This window comes from Podarcis erhardii, assembly GCF_964252035.2.
Source record: "Podarcis erhardii genome assembly, chromosome: 10".
NCBI lineage: Eukaryota > Metazoa > Chordata > Lepidosauria > Squamata > Lacertidae > Podarcis > Podarcis erhardii.
This window is the reverse complement of record NC_138500.1, coordinates 46,753,982-46,771,979: the sequence shown is the minus strand read 5'-3', so window position 1 is coordinate 46,771,979 and position 17,998 is coordinate 46,753,982. Positions and strand designations below refer to the sequence as shown.

Here is a 17,998-nt window from a genome sequence, read left to right as displayed (position 1 = left end):
ACTCTAAAATACTGTTCACCTCTCCACGAACCAAGAGAGATTAATGAGATGCTGCTGATGGGAATATCTGTGCTACTAGAGGCATAACGGGTCATAATCATTGTTCAAGTAGCCTCTAAAGGATGGACAGTAAAATGTCACAGATGGCTCCCAGAATGAAAGCTCAGCATTTCAACATACCCATAACCGAGACATCGTATTCTATCAGCAGAGTTGCTTCTTGCCCACATTGTTTGAGAATGCTCATGGCTTCGCTGTGTGATGTCCCGACCAGACGAATTCCATCAACGCTAAGCAACCTGTCACCAGGCTTTATTGTCCCCTCCCTGAAAGAAGATTAAAAGGACAGTCATTATTAATTTGATAAAATGCAATTTGGAGACAGTAGGCATATGCAAAGTGGTTCCCTAACACTCTCTTCTGACATTTGGTGCAGCTGCCTTTTCTCTTAATATCGATTATGAAAGCAATACAGTTCAGGGATCACTAGCAAAAGGGGAATTGCTTTCATCCGAAAATCAGTGATGGAGAAATAGCAGCACATTGCTAAGTAACATGGACATTGGGAGGAAGTACAACAAATATTCCCTCCCACCCTCAAATAAACATGTGCCTATTCCAGTTAGGGCTCCACAACAGCACAAAAAAATATTTATCAGTATATAGGTTAGTAAAATATCACATTTGCCTGTGCATCTCTGACCATTAAATACCAGGCTAAGTATAAAAGTCTACCCTGGAATATCTGAGTTTTCATTTTTGGCACCTCCCAACAGGAAATGGGTTCCAGAATTGTGAATCGGTCTCAGGTCACCTTCAGGACGCAAAGTAAACTGCCCAAGGCATCCACATTGCTTTGTAGCCAATATCTGGAGGCATCTCCTGTAGCAAGATCTAGGTGGCCACAGCAATTTCCCTGTTGCCATGTGCAGAGGGCCAGAATAATATGATTACAGGAACATTTAGTACTTCCTACTACTGTGAGAGATTTTACTTTCTTGGGCTCCATGATCACTGCAGATGGTGACAGCAGTCATGACATTAAAAGACGCCTGCTTCTTGGGAGAAAAGCAATGACAAACCTAGACAGCATCTTAAAAAGCAGAGACATCACCTTGCCAACAAAGGTCCATATAGTTAAAGCTGTGGTTTTCCCAGTAGTGATGTATGGAAGTGAGAGCTGGACCATAAAGAAGGCTGATCACCGAAGAATTGATGCTTTTGAATTATGGTGCTGGAGGAGACTCTTGAGAGTCCCATGGACTGCAAGAAGATCAAACCTCTCTATTCTTAAGGAAATCAGCCCTGAGTGCTCACTGGAAGAACAGATCATGAAGCTGAGGCTCCAATACTTTGGCCACCTCATGAGAAGAGAAGACTCCTTGGAAAAGAGCCTGATGTTGGGAAAGATTGAGGGCACAAGGAGAAGGGGACGACAGAGGACGAGATGGTGGGGCAGTGTTCTCGAAGCTACCAACATGAGTTTGACCAAACTGCGGGAGGCAGTGGAAGACAGAAGTGCCTGGCGTGCTCTGGTCCATGGGGTTACGAAGAGTCGGAGATGACTAAACGACTAAACAACAACTACTGTATAAGCCAGCCGTCCTCAACCTGGTTGGTGCTTTCTATATATCTTGGAGCACAATGTCAGACCCAGCCAACATGGCTAGTGGTCAGAGATGCTGGAAGCTGTAGTCCTCTCCAAAGTATCTAGAGGAAGCCAGGTTAGGCAGTCTATGAAACACTTTGTCATCCCTTCTAACATGTTGAATTGGGAGCAGTGGAAAGTATAAGTTTGCCCTTTGAATGTTTCATTGCCACACTATAAGAGTGCCCTTAGCCAATATCTGTGGCTGGTATGAAAGATAGCAATCTATAATATCAACCTGTCATAGTCCAAATTTTAAACAATGGTGAGGAACCTGGTGTCCTCCAGATATTATAGGACGACAGCATGCAGAGGTCATGACTGTTGGGCATGGTGGCTAGGGGTTGGAAGTTGGAGTCCAACAACATCTGAAGGGCCCCATCCCTGTTTTAGCAGGGGGAAGTTGTAAACAGTGAAGGCTCATTAACTTCACAGCCAATTTTTCAAGTTCTTGATTTCCTCCCTTGCGAGTTGAAAGGAAATTGACTAGTGTTTTTTTCTGGCTTGGTATGGACCACAACATGCTTTCAGCTATAAAAGAAGATGCAAGAAAGAGATTTCCCAAACTACTTGTCTTTCATAGTATTTGCCCCATTCCAAATGTGATGTGCATGCAGGCATAAAAAACAGGGGGAGGGGAGAGATTCCTCATCAACATCTATGAAGGATATGCTCTTACCAAGCACAAAGGTGGCTTATGACTGAACAGAATGGCAAGTGAGCTAGAGCAATCACAAAGAATCACTGAATCATCATTCCTCACAAGAAAAATCAATGGCATTATTAAGAGATTTCAGATTTCTGCCCCCTCCAAAATGTTTACACGCACTAGAAGACCCTTAAGCTAAATTCCCACTCAGCTACAAAGCCCACTGGGTGATGTTTGGTCTAAATCTCAGCCTAATATCACTCCCAGGATTCTTGTGAAAATAAAAAAAGGGGATGGGGATATATGGTGCCTTGACCTCCCTAGAGAAAAGGCAGGATATAAATTATGTGATGACAATGACAACTACTACTATTAAATATGTATTAAGTAAAGTACCAACAAAACCTGCAAGGAGTTAGGTTTTGGACATTAAAAAAAAAATTAATACAGAACCCTTCTTCCAAAAGTGAAAGAAAAAATCTTGAAATGTGAGGAAAAAACACCTTAAAGCTTAACAATAGGAAAGTTACAAGATAAACTAAATTTGCATACTGCAAAGTGTGTTCTATTTCTCTTGAAGCATTCAGAAATGATTAAACCCTACTTAACAAAACAAGCTGTCTCTCAATTAAAATTCATTCCATGTAGTCTTGTCCAATACCTATTATTACTAATACAATAAAATGTATAATTTATAAGGCACAATGGATAAGACGCAAATGTGTCTATTGTGCTTCCCAGATATATGTCTTAACTGGTACCTCCCACCAAACAATTTATCCTTTAGCTTTTTGTATATCCTTTTCTCTTGTATATGTATGTGTGTGTCTACATGTTCTGCAGAAGACGAATTGTACCTGTCAGCAGGTCCTCCAGGTCTAACACATGTTATTACAACAGGACGAGATTTATTTCTGTCATCATGTGCTCCACCTAGGAAAAGAGAACGAAATTGCTATCTTCTTGCTACTCTTTGTCACTTCCAAAGCAACCATCTTGAAAAATCTGCAGCAGACACTAACAGAAAACCCTCTTCCCGTCGCCAATAAACCACCAAACTTTAAGGCCAGTGAAGTAACTCTGTGGTGTATCGTTAGTTCACAATCTAGCTCAGGTGAGCTGTGCCCAAATCCCACTGAAAGCAAAGGAATGGTACTTAGTGATGGCTAAATTCTCATATTAATTTCAAGCCGAAAAATTGGAGCAGGACAGTAAATACTGAAACCAATATACACAACATATGTAGGTCGGAAGTAGTTACCATACAGACAGCCCTTTCCTTTATGAGCCTGTCTGAATTCTGAGATCTACAAAAAGAGATACTTCTCATATTCCTGCCAACATCTTAGGCAGGGATATGGGAGAGGGTCTTTTCATTGGGTGCATCCTGCTTTTAGAATTATAGGGGTGCGTGTCTTGATCTCTCTTCAGTATTCTTATTACTTAGACAGGTGATCTCTCTCTGTTTATTTTATTTTATTTATTTCTGGAATTTCAATACTGTTCTTCATCCATGTGGATCCCACAGAGGTTTACAAGCATTAAACACAATTAAAATGGTAAAACCTACAATGAAACAACCAAGATCTCTTAAAAAACCTGTACTTGGGGATAAATAAAGCCACAGCAGTTAATAATAACCCGTACAGCCTTGCACAATCCAATTAAATTCTGCAGAAGTCCTGAGTAAACAGATGTGTCTGGACTGTCTTCAAGGGTGGTCCCACATATAGAGCATATTACAGTAGACATGAAGTTACTTTCAATTTTTGGTGTTTTATTATTTTTTGGTATGGTACTGACTGGTGCTTACTTCTTCTGTTTATATGTTGCTACATAGTATTTTATTGCTTGTTGTGTTTTTATTCAGATTGTCAGGCTGCCATGGCAGAAATGTGGAATAAAAATGTAAATAAACCTTTTTAAAAAACAAGGTTCAAGGAGTCAAATATTGGCACATGCTCACTTTACCTGCCTTAATCTAGATATTAGAACACAACTAACAGTAAGAACTGTGATTCTTAAAACTGTGTAGGACAAGGGACATCTTTACCAGCTCTGCTGTGGGACAAATAGGTGGAGAGAAAGGGGAATGGTAGACAGAATAGACTTATAATGGACAGCAAGCTAGAAGAAAAAAGGAAGTGTTTGGAAGAACTTACCTCTTATTACAAACCCAAAAGTGTTCCCTTCTTTATGTAAAGTAACTTCCACAGTTCTAAAAACGAGACCTGAACCCTGTACAGCTGAAAAATTAAAACAATTTTTCCAATTATACTATGTACAATAATACAAACATTTACAGTCATTAATGAAGTACTTCTAATATAATAAATTCATTCAGATTTAGATTTAGAAAAAAACCCTAAAATACAGGAACAACCAGCTTCTGAGAGGTTTCGACAGAGCCATGCTGACTGACACAATTTGAGACAGGTTTCTGTGTTTAAACAATGGTTTTAATAATCTTACTCCTCTGCCCTATAAGTATAAGCTTATAGAATTGTAAATCTTGGAAGAACTAAGGCTGTATTCAGCTCTTCAGGTGTTTTCTGATTGATTGATTGATTGATTGGTTGATCTTTGAAATCAGTCTTGCTAGATATCAGAGAGTTTTAGAGTAATGAACAGCAATGCAGAATATATATATAACCTTCAGGATAGTATTTATATCTTGTCAGCCTCAAAATATTCCTATAACCCAGAGTACTACATTTCCAATTCTATAGCCAAGAAGCTGCAACTGAGATGTCTGTCAGTATCGCTGAGCTAGCAATTGAACACAAGCGCCTTCATTTCTAATACCCTCTTATTCATAGACAACACTGGTGGGTGTACCTGAGAGGAAAGGAGAAAGAATAGTAAAAAGAAGTATGGCATGATAAGGAACTGTGTCCTTTGTTGACCAGATACTGACAGTAATAGCTAGACACCGATCATTCAGTTTCATTACCAGATATACTTGTACAAGGTCAGAAATTCTGAAAACTTAAATGAACAGTTATGGTTGTAACTGTAATGCAGCGTGACAGACTCATTTTTCGATTCAGTGGACAAAAATCACACACATGCAACCTAACAGTGTAAACAGAGTTGTTACATTCAAAATATATGCATTTATCCTATGAAGTTCACCGTATGCTCAGTTGATAAAGTTAATCAGAGACGCTAATTCAGATCACAAAGCTTAATTATTGACACCAAAGAACATCATAAACAGAGCACTGAAGTTCAGAATTGTTAATAAAAACATCAAATTTAATTCAACGACCAGGACCTAAAAACTAAATGTGTTCAATCAATTGAACACAATCCACCGCTGAGCAACAAGCACTGAACGTACCATTGATTTCAGAAATGGTGTGCTGGGTTGCACCTCTAATTTTTATGACTGGGATGCACTGAAATGACTATAGAAATAAAGTCATTTTATTTCCCTCTCTGTATGTATAACGGTGCGTTTGTTTTGTACATATGAACAAGAAACAGAAGCCAGCAAAGGGCTGTATGGACAAAGGATAAGAATGCATTTCAAATAAGGTCTGCCTTGCTTCCCAGTTGACCTGAGTGCAATGGGACAAAATAAACAGAAAATTTGTTTAGGGTGGGGGAATAAATCTACCCCACATCCCACACAATGAAATCACAGGGTGCAGCATTAGCTTCTGGTGTGAGTGCTTTTTCTTATTTCCACATAAGTAAATGGCCAACATTCATTAATATACAGAAGAGTAAAGTGCTGCTCTTTGGGGAGAATGTTGTGATGGGGTTAAACAACCTGAAGTTACCAACTCTTCCACAGCTTCTTTTATCCACACGTACCCTAACTCAGACAGATGGGCAATTTGCTAGCGACTGAGACGAGTGAAGCTAAAAATATAGTGATGGTCATGTTAGTACAAAACAATGAGGCACCTGAAACTGGATCATGTGAAGAGAAAGAGTGGGAGCTGGGGAGAAAGCCCAATTTCAGCACCTGAAGGTGTTAAGTGTTCCAAACCATGGCATGTGGTGGTGCTGTGGTCTAAACCACTGAGCCTCTTGGGCTTGCCAATTGGAAGATCAGCAGTTTGAATCTCCGCAACAGAGTGAACTCCCGTTGCTCCGTCTCAGCTCCTGCCAACCTAGCAGTTCTAAAGCACGCCAGTGCAAGTAGATAAATAGATACTGCTACGGCGGGAAAGGAAACGGCATTTCCCTGTGCTCTGGTTTCCGTCATGGTGTTCAGTTGCGCCAAAAACAGTTTAGTCATGCTGGCCACATGACCTGGAAAACTGTCTGTGGACAAATGCCGGCTCCCTTGGCCTGAAAGCGAGATGAGCGCCGCAACCCAGTCACCTTTGATTGGACTTAACCGTCCATAGGTCCTTTACCTTTTTTTTTTACTATTTTAGTTTTGAAAAACCAGTAACAGTTGAACATCCCCATTACCCTCACTCATGTAAGAGTATTTTGCACACATAATTATCACAGTTTAGAGCTCATTACTTACAGACTGGTGGTAGCTCATACTCCACTTCTAATACAACTCGCTCGCCAACGTTTTTAAGCAAACTGATGATCTCATCATGGCGGAACTTTGTCAGGTTGATTCCATTCACAGATTTGATGTAGTCTCCCACATCCAGTTGGTCACTCCTGCAACACACATGCAACCATCTTCTTCAGTGAAACTGTGTTGTTGTTTTTTACTTTGTCTTAATAATTAAGTAACTTTATTCTGAGCTAGTTTGAAAGAAACTGGAATACTGTTTTCTTATCCATGTAACATATTAAAGGAAATGGATGAGTTAATACATTCATAGAAAGATGGTATTTTTAATCACATTTTAGAATAATGAATACCGGGGAGAATAAGTACCCATATAATTTATTAGCATTGTTCTGTAAGCATACAACAAGATGTTACATGGGCAAGTTGAACATCTGCTTTATTTTATTTTTTACTGTATTATGCTGTAATTAGTAAACTAATTAAAAATAAAGGTGGGAAATGAACAACAAAAAAGAGAGCAACATTACTTTGAAATGTGCTAGGTAAGACCTGCAATGTTTACAAGTTAAAATACAACTGTATTTTGCTTTGAATCTGGTGACCAATATCCCTTCTTTTTTGTACTGTTTCACATTATTCTTAATAAAAATTATATTATTTAGAATATACCGGCCCTGAGGTCTATGGGTATAGGGCAGTATACAAATTTAATAAAATATAATTATCTGAACACTAATTATCCAAATGGTAATATAGCATTATACTAGTCTATTCAGCATTTTTTAATTTATTTATGCAGTGCCATCACTGCGCAAGGAGATTTGCTGGCAAAGAACAGGCAGGCCACTGCCCCCAGAGAACTAGGAGCATAGGAAAATGCCCCATACCAGATCTAACTATTTGTACACAGCCCACTGTTGACTACAGAAATTGGCAGCAGCTCTCGAGGGTCTTAGGCTGCCATTTTTCACATCACCACCTCCATGAAATCTTTTTTTTTTTTTTTTTGCTGTAGATACTAAGGACTGAAACAGGTTGCCCTTGCCTAGAGTGGCTGTATTCTACCACAGAACTATGCAGGGGCTGCAGAACCCACTTTGCCACTTGAGGTGAAACAGAAAGTGCTAACCTGCCCTGTTGCCACTGTCTGCGCCATGTTCTCCTCCAACAGTCGAGAAGCAATGCTGGAATTGATGACAATTTCTGGAGAGATCTTACATGCTCCGAAGCTGGTGACGGGAGTGCTGATTTGGGGGCTTCTGCCACCTGAGCTGGTATCCCCCCACCCTGCTTAATGGCTGCATGGGCCCTGTAGCTATGGTTCCCCTCCTATTTAGTCAAGTTTGATTTGAAATATAGTGCAGGAGTATGTTATTAACTTGTTTCGGTCAGATTTAGACCTTGCCAATTAGACAAGTTAGCTCAAATACAACCCACTTAGCTCTTTGTTTTACTTTATAAACAGTTGCTATCCAGTTTCAGCCAGCTGATAGCAGGAGGTCTTCTCCACAAGTCACTAACAATACAATGCTACACATTTCTGCTCAGAAGTAAGCAACATTGAATTAAATGGGGCCTACTCCCAGGAAGTTGTATAGGAGACTGGAACCTAAATGTCCTGTGTATATTTTAAAACCACATTCTTAACTTCGAAATAGGTCTCGAAGTTAATTATCAAATTCAAAGGAAATTAATTAGCTTGAAACGATCTTTGATATTTCAAGCATAAGCCACTCAAGGGAAGCAGGGGAGAAGATGGTGCAAAAAAAATATTGTTTCATTCTGTGTGTCTGTTCTGATATGCCAACCTTAAGTTATCAGTAGACCTTTCTTATTTGTTATTGGGATTTTTTTAAGGCTTTCACACAATGTTCTCCTTTTTTGGTTTGAGAAGTATTTACCGAGCGGCAATTCCTCCTTGACGAAGGTTGGACACTCTTGGTTTACCATCCTTGTCAATTCCACCAGACACTGTAAGCCCCAAAGTTGTGCCTTCTTTCTTCATTAATTCAACTAGTGTTGAGCCCTTGAATTCCTCTGTTGAAAGAAAACGATTAGCATATTAGAACTTTAAACAGTATAAAAGATTTTAGTGTTTAATTTTAATTTTCAGAAAAAGCTGTAATACCAGAGATGTTTGCTTTTTTTGGATTACTGTTGGTTCAGTAGCTGAGAATGGATTTACTAACCCTTGATAGTTACCAGTGGCGAAGTAGACTATTGCTCATGAAAGCTCATGCTGTCATACGTTTATTAGCCTTCATATTGCCACAAGGCTCTTTGTTATATTTAGTTTTGAATACATTTTTTTAAATAAAAAGAACACTTTGAGGTTTCTTCTATAATAAAGAGGCATATAAATAAGGCATATAAATTATATGAAATAAAAGAAAACCTTTTTTAAAAGCTAAGGTTGAACTTAAAATGATTTAGCACTCAGAACCAAATCAGGTGTCAGTCATTTCCCCAAAGTTTGCGGTGAAGAAATTACCTTATACCTTAAGGTCACATGCCAACAAAGAGCTAAGTGTGCTTAAGTGTTTAGCACTCTTGACATAAATGATAACCATCTCAGAGAGCTTATTTAGATAATGATTTGTTTCGCTAAGTTCTTGCATAATAAAATGACTGCAGCTGACTTTTGAACCTTAGCACTTAAATCTGAAAAACCCATTTATGCTTAATAACATATAAAGTTTGAAATACTAATTTGTCCCTCCTTCCCCTTTTCACATGTGCTAAATGAAGTATAGTGACATTTTGTGCCTTAAGGGAAGTACAATCCATAGATGTCTACTCAGATGCACATTCAATTGAGTCCAGCAAACCTATCTCAGGTATTGAGACAACAAACACTTTGTGGATCAAGTTGGACATCGTATTTGGGGGCCAGGTAGGAATTTTTCATTTGGCACCAGCCATCTGGTTTTCACCTACCTTGTAGCAGTCATCACAACTTTGTAAGGTAGTTAGGAATTGGGTGAAGGATGCTAGGGTGGAGCCTAGGACTTGCCGATCAAAAGGTCGGCAGTTCAAATCCCTGCGACGGGATGAGCTCCCGTTGCTCGGCCCCTGCTCCTGCCAACTTGCAGTTCGAAAGCACGTCAAAGTGCAAGTAGATAAATAGGTACCGCTGTGGCGGGAAGGTAAACGGCATTTCTGTGCGCTGCTCTGTTTCACCAGAAGTGGCTTAGTCATGCTGGCCACATAACCTGGAAGCTGTACACTGGCTCCCTCAGCCAATAAAGCGAGATGAGCGCCGCAACCCCAGAGTCGGCCACGACTGGACCTAATGGTCAGGGGTCCCTTTACCTTTACCTTGAGTCTAGATCTTGACTGAAGGGGAGGTTGTAGCCTCCGCCTTCCCCTCATGGGAAAACAGTATCTACACCTGGGCAAATTAGCAACACCTGTATGGAAACATTCCTTTGACCATATGCTGCTGCTGTAACATACGGAAGGCAAACTATTGAGGCTGAGAAGCAGAGGAAGGGGAATTTGTAATCAATTTTTTTAAAAAAGGAATTAGGACAGAATGTGGCGGCATGGCTACAAATCAGCACAAAAGGCAAGGGGAGAGAATCTAGGTCTACAAGAAGCCTCAGAACCAAAGATGCTGAGAATGACACATTCAGGTATAGCAAACAGGTCACCGACAACAGAACTGTTAACTTCAACAGTTTCCTTGGAAAGAATAAGTCAGGATTAAGGGGCGTGGGGGACACAGGATGACATTTTGACGATGACATAATTGTGTGGTAGCTGCAAAAATTGTGCATACATGAGCAGAACTGATTCCATAATGAATACATCTCAGAGCACTGTAAAACAAGCAAATCCTGTCTTCAGCCCTGATTATCGTGAATGAGCCTTTCTTAATTTCAGATGCTGTGCCAACTCTGCTTTGCTCGGCTTAATTTACACAAAAAAAACCCCTATGGTTTTGCATAGCCTGGCACTTGATAAGACCCAAACAATAAGATGTTATTTTCCTCAGGGAGCTGGAGTTCTCTCTTCAGGGCTTTGACATATAATACACTTTAGCTAACTAGAGGGGAAAGGGAAAAGTTTTGTTGCATTTTTAATTTGGGGGCAGGGTGTGTGTGTGTGTGTTTGTGTCACCTTAATAACTTGAGCAGGTTTGTAAAAAAACACTACAGCAAGTAGAGAGAAAGCACCTCAACTCACACCCGTCTCTTCTGCATTTTTCTGTTATAGAGAAACCTGCCCTTATTCTTGGGTTGCACCCAACTAAGCCATGGGAGAAAAGCAATGACAAACCTAGACAGCATCTTAAAAAGCAGAGACATCACCTTGCCAACAAAGGTCCATATAGTTAAAGCCATGGTTTTCCCAGTAGTGATGTATGGAAGTGAGAGCTGGACCATAAAGAAGGCTGATTGCCAAAGAGTTGATGCTTTTGAACTATGGTGCTGGAGGAGACTCTTGAGAGTCCCATGGACTGCAAGAAGATCAAACCTATCCATTCTGAAGGAAATCAGCCCTGAGTGCTCACTGGAAGGACAGATCCTGAAGCTGAGGCTCCAATACTTTGGCCACCTCATGAGAAGAGAAGACTCCCTGGAAAAGACCCTGATATTGGGAAAGATGGAGGGCACAAGGAGAAGGGGACGACAGAGGACGAGATGGTTGGATAGTGTTCTCGAAGCTACCAGCATGAGTTTGACCAAACTGCAGGAGGCAGTGGAAGACAGGAGTGCCTGGCGTGCTCTGGTCCATGGGGTCACAAAGAGACGGACACAACTAAATGACTAAACAACAACTAAGCCATACTCAGAGCAGAATTAATAGACATGGCTTACTTAGGGCCATTAGTTTCAATTGGTCTACTCTTAGTATGACTAATTTGAGTGCAACCCCTTGCATTGTTGTTTATAAATTCAGATGCTGTGGCAACAATTCTCTGTTCTGCTCATCGTTTACTTTCTGCACATCTTTGTTGACTCAAACCACTCTGAGAACTCTCATATGTAATCAATTGTAAGGCTTCAGTATAAAGCGAGGAGTCCTTGAAAATGTTTACACGTAACGTGGCTTAACTCCATTTGAACAGCATGCAGCAACCTTCCATTTATACCAGGTAATTCAATTTTCTGATTTTTTTAAGAAGTTGCGGGCTTTAAAATCAGAGCTAATGCCTTTGTTCCTATATTTTCCCTACCTCCTAGGAAATATCACTTGAGAGGACATACCGATATATACAAATGCTTGTTAGCTCAATTATCAGGTCACAATATACTCATTCATTTCAGACTCAGGTTGGAATCCTATGCACAGAACAAAGACAGACTATCCAAGTAAATAATAATAGTAGTTTTTGTTGTTCTGCATAAAGGCATAACACTTTCTTGGAAAATGAGTGATACAATTCGTGCACAGAAAAGCGTTTGCAGCAAAACATTTCAAGAGATCTAGAACAGAACAAAGGAGCAAAAAAGAGCTTTAAAATAATTCATAAGGTGTTTTCTTGCAAGGCATACTCAATATAAACATATTCTACTCTAGTGATAAAACAAGTGAAGAATGATTTCTAAACAAACTGCGATAACTTTATCTTTCCAATTAAAAAACAAAATAGAAAATACACAGACAATGGCTGGAAGCACTGGGAGAAGTCTTACATTTAGGATTTTTAAAGCAGAGATAATATTCCATCAATTGAAGCTTGATATTTTCTCAAAGTCAATTGAGAACGGTGACTGGGATTTTTAATCTCCTCCAAATCAAAGATTTAAATAAACAGTGCATCCCATTTTGAACTGGAATCCACATCTAAGATCCCTACCATTAAAGGATTCAGATGAAGGTTGCTTCAAGACTAAAGTAAGACACAAGAAACTTGAAAGCAAAATGGTAGTTTACATTAGAATGTGCTGCACCCCAGAAAAGCTAAACATTTTTGGCCCTTTCTGTACATTTAAAGCAGTATAATTTAACTTTGAGCAGTCATGGCTTCCTCTGAAGACCCCTATCCCCCTCATGAAGCTACAATTCCCAGAGTACATTAGGGAAGAGGAATTTATTGTAGCACCACTCTGGAAATTGTTGCTCTGTGAGGGGAATAGGAAGCTCCTAACAACTCTCAGCATCCTTAACAAGCAACAGTTCTTAGGATTTGGAGGGGAGGGGAGTCATGGCTGAACAAGATGGCTTTAAATGTATATTGCAGATGGGGCCCTAGTTGCTAACAGTATTTTGCACCCAGAAAGATTTCCAATTTAAAAGCATTTGAGAAGAGGTGGAGAAATCTATAATTCAGGGCTTCCTGCACGTCTAACTTATACTTTTACTTTCCAATCAGATTCTGTACTTTCCTCTTGAGGTTCTGCGTAAGCATAATGAGCTAATGGCAAGGAAGAATGAAGATGGACGTAGTCTTTTGCTTGCGCGTCAAGGCCACAATCCAGCCCCCTTGGGAAATAAAGACACAATGACACATGAGCGTCAGGCCACGGTTTAAATAGGCCCCACAGGATTCCCTGCGCTCCCATTGGAGCACCTCCCTGGGGTGACCGGGGAGCCATACTCCATTGCGAAGCTGGACACCAGCGCTAAAGAGGGGGTGTCCTGCGGTCAGCGCACAATCCTCTGTTAAAAGGATGTGACATGTGCTAACTGCTTACACAGGACTGCTCATCACCAAATATTGCATTTTTGATTTCATAAAATTAGCCAAGAAATTGTAATGGTTATCAGATTAGAACACACACAAAAAGGAATTCTGAGCAATAGAGGAATAAGGGATATTTGCATTAAAAATATATTAACTTCTAAGAAAAAAGGTAGGATAGTAATATTTTTGGTGCTATTACACCCAGTTAATTCTAACCATCTGTCTGTAAAATATCAACTCAAAAGTACCGTACGCTTGTCAAAATTTTGACAGGGCTCAGTTAGGGACCACTCTCCCCTATTATCTCCAATGGATCTCTTCCAGAACAGGATTTTAAAATTAATCGGAAGCATTAGCACTTGATTCTCTCTGAGCAGAGCTCTTGTTTGCATAATATATTGTTCTAACTGGTTGATTTTATCTGGAAAGAAAGGGAGGCACAGACTACTGTTGATAATAGCGTGGCAGCAATGAAAATTGTGTAGTCCAGGTTGAACATGCTGTACAGTAATGGAAAGCACACCTAATTTTGCTGTGGCTTTCAGAAGTTTTGGAGCAGGGTTTGATAGTGCCAAAACCCAAATATTCAGCCTCAAATTCATTTCCCAAACTGTCAGCAGTAATTCTGTCTAAACTTGCTTTTCTCATATATGGAACTTGTCTCTTCTCTTAAGACTGTAGAATCTAATATACAAATGAAGGGCAGCATCTACCTTCATAAAGGCATTCATCCGAGAATGGAAATATACTTCCATGCGTAAAAGACATTTTAGCAGAGAATAATTTGTAACAGTTCCTTCTTAGTCACCTGACAATCACTGATGTACTTCTTTCCACTATCTTGCCGTATCTGCCATTGGAACCATTTTGAAACTTCTCTTCATTTTGATTTCCACTCTGCAGGAATAAGTCTTCTGATCCACTACTAGCTTGAATATTGTGGGATAACCAGTCTCCTAATAACCAACAGATCACTGCAGATGGTGACAGCAGTCACGAAATTAAAAGACGCCTGCTCCTTGGGAGAAAGGCGATGGCAAACCTAGACAGCATCTTAAAAAGCAGAGACATCACCTTACCAACAAAGGTCCGTATAGTTAAAGCCATGGTTTTCCCAGTAGTGATGTATGGAAGTGAGAGCTGAACCATAAAGAAGGCTGATCGCCGAAGAATTGATGCTTTTGAATTATGGTGCTGGAGGAGACTCTTGAGAGTCCCATGGGCTGCAAGAAGATCAAACGTATCCATGAGTCTGACCAAACTGTGGGAGGCAGTGGAAGATAGGAGTGCCTGGCATGCTCTGGTCCAAAGGGTCACGAAGAGTCGGACACGACTAAATGACTAAACAACAACAACAACAAATAACCAACATGCTTAGGTCTAATTAAAGCATGAAGGGGTTACATAGAGTAAGCTATTCTGCTAGAATTACCTATGTCATTTCCTTTTACCTCAGGAGTAAATAGGTAATAAAGCCTATTGTTCACCCTAAGTCTACCTGAGAAACTCATCATGTGAAGAAGCTTGAGCTGCTCACTCCAGCTCAGTTACATGGCTCTCCTGAGTTCCTATACCAATAATTTAGGAACTTTCACTGCTTTGTAACTAAACTAAGTTTTACTGCCTGTGCAGCTTTTCTGATTGATGTATGGAAAAGCACATGAACCAGACCTTGGAAGGGTTTGTAAGTAAACCAATTTTTAATTTACCAAAGAGATCTAGGTGAGGATGGTATGTGGATGCTGCGAAGGATGCTTGAGCAGCACTGAGCCCACAATAACCTCCTGTGTGGAAGTGCCCCAATAGACAAGTGAAGCAAGGCTGCAAAAAAAATAAATCAATTTATAAAAAGCAGGGACATTCAAATTTTATTACCAACTTTATTATAGCAATTTTCCTGTGGCACAGTTAAATGGAAGTGTATCCTGCCTGTTCACATCACTTTTAAGGTATTTGAGTGAACTTTGATTTATTTCAGCAACAGCTAAAATCTTTGATTCTTTTTTTACACTGAAGGATACAACAATCAATGCAATTAAAATGGAAAATGAGCAGAACTGTACAGTTTTCAATACACTCCAGAAGGACCTTGTTTTCTGCCATTCCAAGTTTATTTTTTTTTTAACAAACTTGCCTACCTGTGCACTATATGATTATGAGATCTACTTTAAAAATGTTGCTAGGCAGCAAGTTCTCTCTTCCTACTGCGTTCACTGGGTGACAGACAGGAGGACAGAGATTCTGTATCTCTAATAGTTCTGTAAAATAGGGGTTTCAGCTGTGTCACTAGCAATAATTTCAATTTCTACATAGCTATTAAGAATGCCAGAAGCCTGCCCTTCTTTGGACCAGGACTTCAGAAGGACTACTTCCTTCTTGTAGCATGAAGAGATTCTGCACAGCCAAACGTCTCCATAGCCCATGAAAATATCACAGTCTCTTGCCCATGCCTACTTAGCAATTTCCTTGCAGTTAAATTTGTGATGCAGCAGCTGAATGTGTAAACTAACAAAATCTATCTCATGTAAGGGCAACTGAGGGCCAGATCACATGACCCTCTTGATGCGTTAGCCATCCAGTTATAAGCTTATCATGGCACAGCTTGCTTCCAATAGAAGGGAACTGCATTAGCGTGATAAGGTTCTATCTGTGATAAGCTATTGTACTAGTTATCACATGAGAAGCATGGTGTGCGAACTACAGTTTCATGTCATTAGATGGGATCAGTTTCTAATTCCTGCTGACTCATTCTGTAATGGAGGCAACCAGGGAAAATGCTGCTACTGATAAGCAATTTTGTAACGACCTTAATTTGTGAAGATTACAATAAAAGTTAGCAGGATTCTGGGCGGGGTGGGGAAAGACACAAGTCACACATTCCCAACACCCAACCACATGGAACCTTCCATTTCCCAGGATGCTGCAGTTTAATCATTCTTCCAGGTAAGAATGCCACTTTATTCTTGCTTTAGGAAACAAAGGAAGGTTTTTCCCTGTACAGCCTGCCATGCTAACTTCTCATATGCTCCATTTCCAGATACTACATGTCAAAGGGAAGTGGAGGAATCCAAGAAGTTCCAGCAGTGCTCTCTCCCCAACACCCGGCAGCCTGAATTATTCCTGCATGGCGCATGGTTACCTGCTTATTCAGCCAGCGAAAAACACAAGCAGTTGTGCCCTTTGTGAGGATCAAGTACAATGAAACAATATATTGGGGCCTGTAAGATTAACCATGTGGACATGATCTAAGGGTACTTCTTAAGGTTTGTTTACAAACAATTGCACCCATCATTTACAGCAGGGTTCTATGTGTAGTTAGGGACGCGGGTAGCGCTGTGGTCTAAACCACAGAGCCTAGGGCTTGCTGATCAGAAGGTCGACAGTTCGAATCCCCGTGACGGGGTGCTCTCCCATTGCTTGGTCCCAGCTCCTGCTAACCTAGCGTTTCAAAAGCACGTCAAAGTGCAAGTACGGTGGTACCTCGGGTTACAAACGCTTCAGGTTACAGACTCCGCTAACCTGGAAGTAGTACCTCGGGTTAAGAACTTTACCTCAGGATGAGAACAGAAACATTGCATGGTGGTGGCGCGGTGGCAGCGGGAGGCCCCATTAGCTAAAGTGGTACCTCAGGTTAAGAACGGACCTCCAGAATGAATTAAGTTCTTAACCACAGGTACCACTGTAGATAAATAGGTACCGCTCCGGCGGGAAGGTAAACGGCGTTTCTGTGCGCTGCTCTGGTTCACCAGAAGCGGCTTAGTCATGCTGGCCATATGACCCAGAAGCTGTATGCCAGCTCCCTCGGCCAATAAAGTGAGATGAGCGCCGCAACCCCAGAATCGTCCGTGACTGGACTTAACGGTCAGGGGTCCCTTTACCTTTCTATGTGTACTGGAAGGAATTTTTTTATTTTCTTTCTATGTGTAGTTACAGGTTCCTGAAGACATGTCGGCCCAGGACATTTTCCTGCTAGAAACAAAAGAAGAAATGCCACCCCCTGCCTCCTCTGTGTACCTGGCATCATGGTAGGTGGTGGGTGGAAGTGGGCATGTGGGTGGAGACATGGTATAGCAGGAGGCCAGGGGCGACATTCCTGTTTTGCTTCTAGTGGCAAAACGCTAAAAAGCACAGAGTGGGCATGCAGCAAGAAGAGGAGGCAGCGGCCAACAAGTGCAGAAGGTGACAAGTAGTGTCCCCCTACAGAGGCCAGATGGATCACCTCTCCCACCTCTCCCAGGGAGTCTGCTGCCCTGAGGCAATTGCCTCAGAGTGCTTCATGGGCTGGATGACTGCCTGTAAAGTGAAGGTGTAGCCTGAAGCTTGGCTACATCTAATGAGAATGGGAAATTACCAAAAGCTTCCTATTGCCCATAAACTTGTTTTGCATAATTAAACACTGTAGTGTTGTGATGAAAAGGAACGTTCAAGGGTTTACCTCGAGAGATTTGCCATTGATCTGGATGGATGAATGCACAATCAAGTTCTGAGTGTGGAGACAAGTGACTGCCTTAAAAGGGCATCATTTGATAGATACATGAAGGTTCACATTAACCTTTCATTGACTTGGCTGGT

General features: G+C 40.8%; 1 protein-coding gene across 18 annotated transcripts in view; it reads right to left on the bottom strand.

Annotated features, from left to right (window-relative positions):
• GRIP1 (glutamate receptor interacting protein 1) overlaps nt 1–17,998 on the bottom strand; it is a 331,256-nt gene that overhangs the window by 56,334 nt on the left and 256,924 nt on the right. For all 18 annotated transcript variants that reach the window (XM_081877835.1, XM_081877839.1, XM_081877843.1 and 15 more), the window contains 5 exons: nt 8,694–8,829; nt 6,790–6,935; nt 4,460–4,543; nt 3,155–3,230; nt 181–326 (listed from right to left, as the gene is read on the bottom strand). In XM_081877835.1, coding sequence (XP_081733961.1) covers nt 181–326; nt 3,155–3,230; nt 4,460–4,543; nt 6,790–6,935; nt 8,694–8,829 — 588 coding nt within the window. The remainder of the gene's footprint in view (nt 1–180; nt 327–3,154; nt 3,231–4,459; nt 4,544–6,789; nt 6,936–8,693; nt 8,830–17,998) is intronic.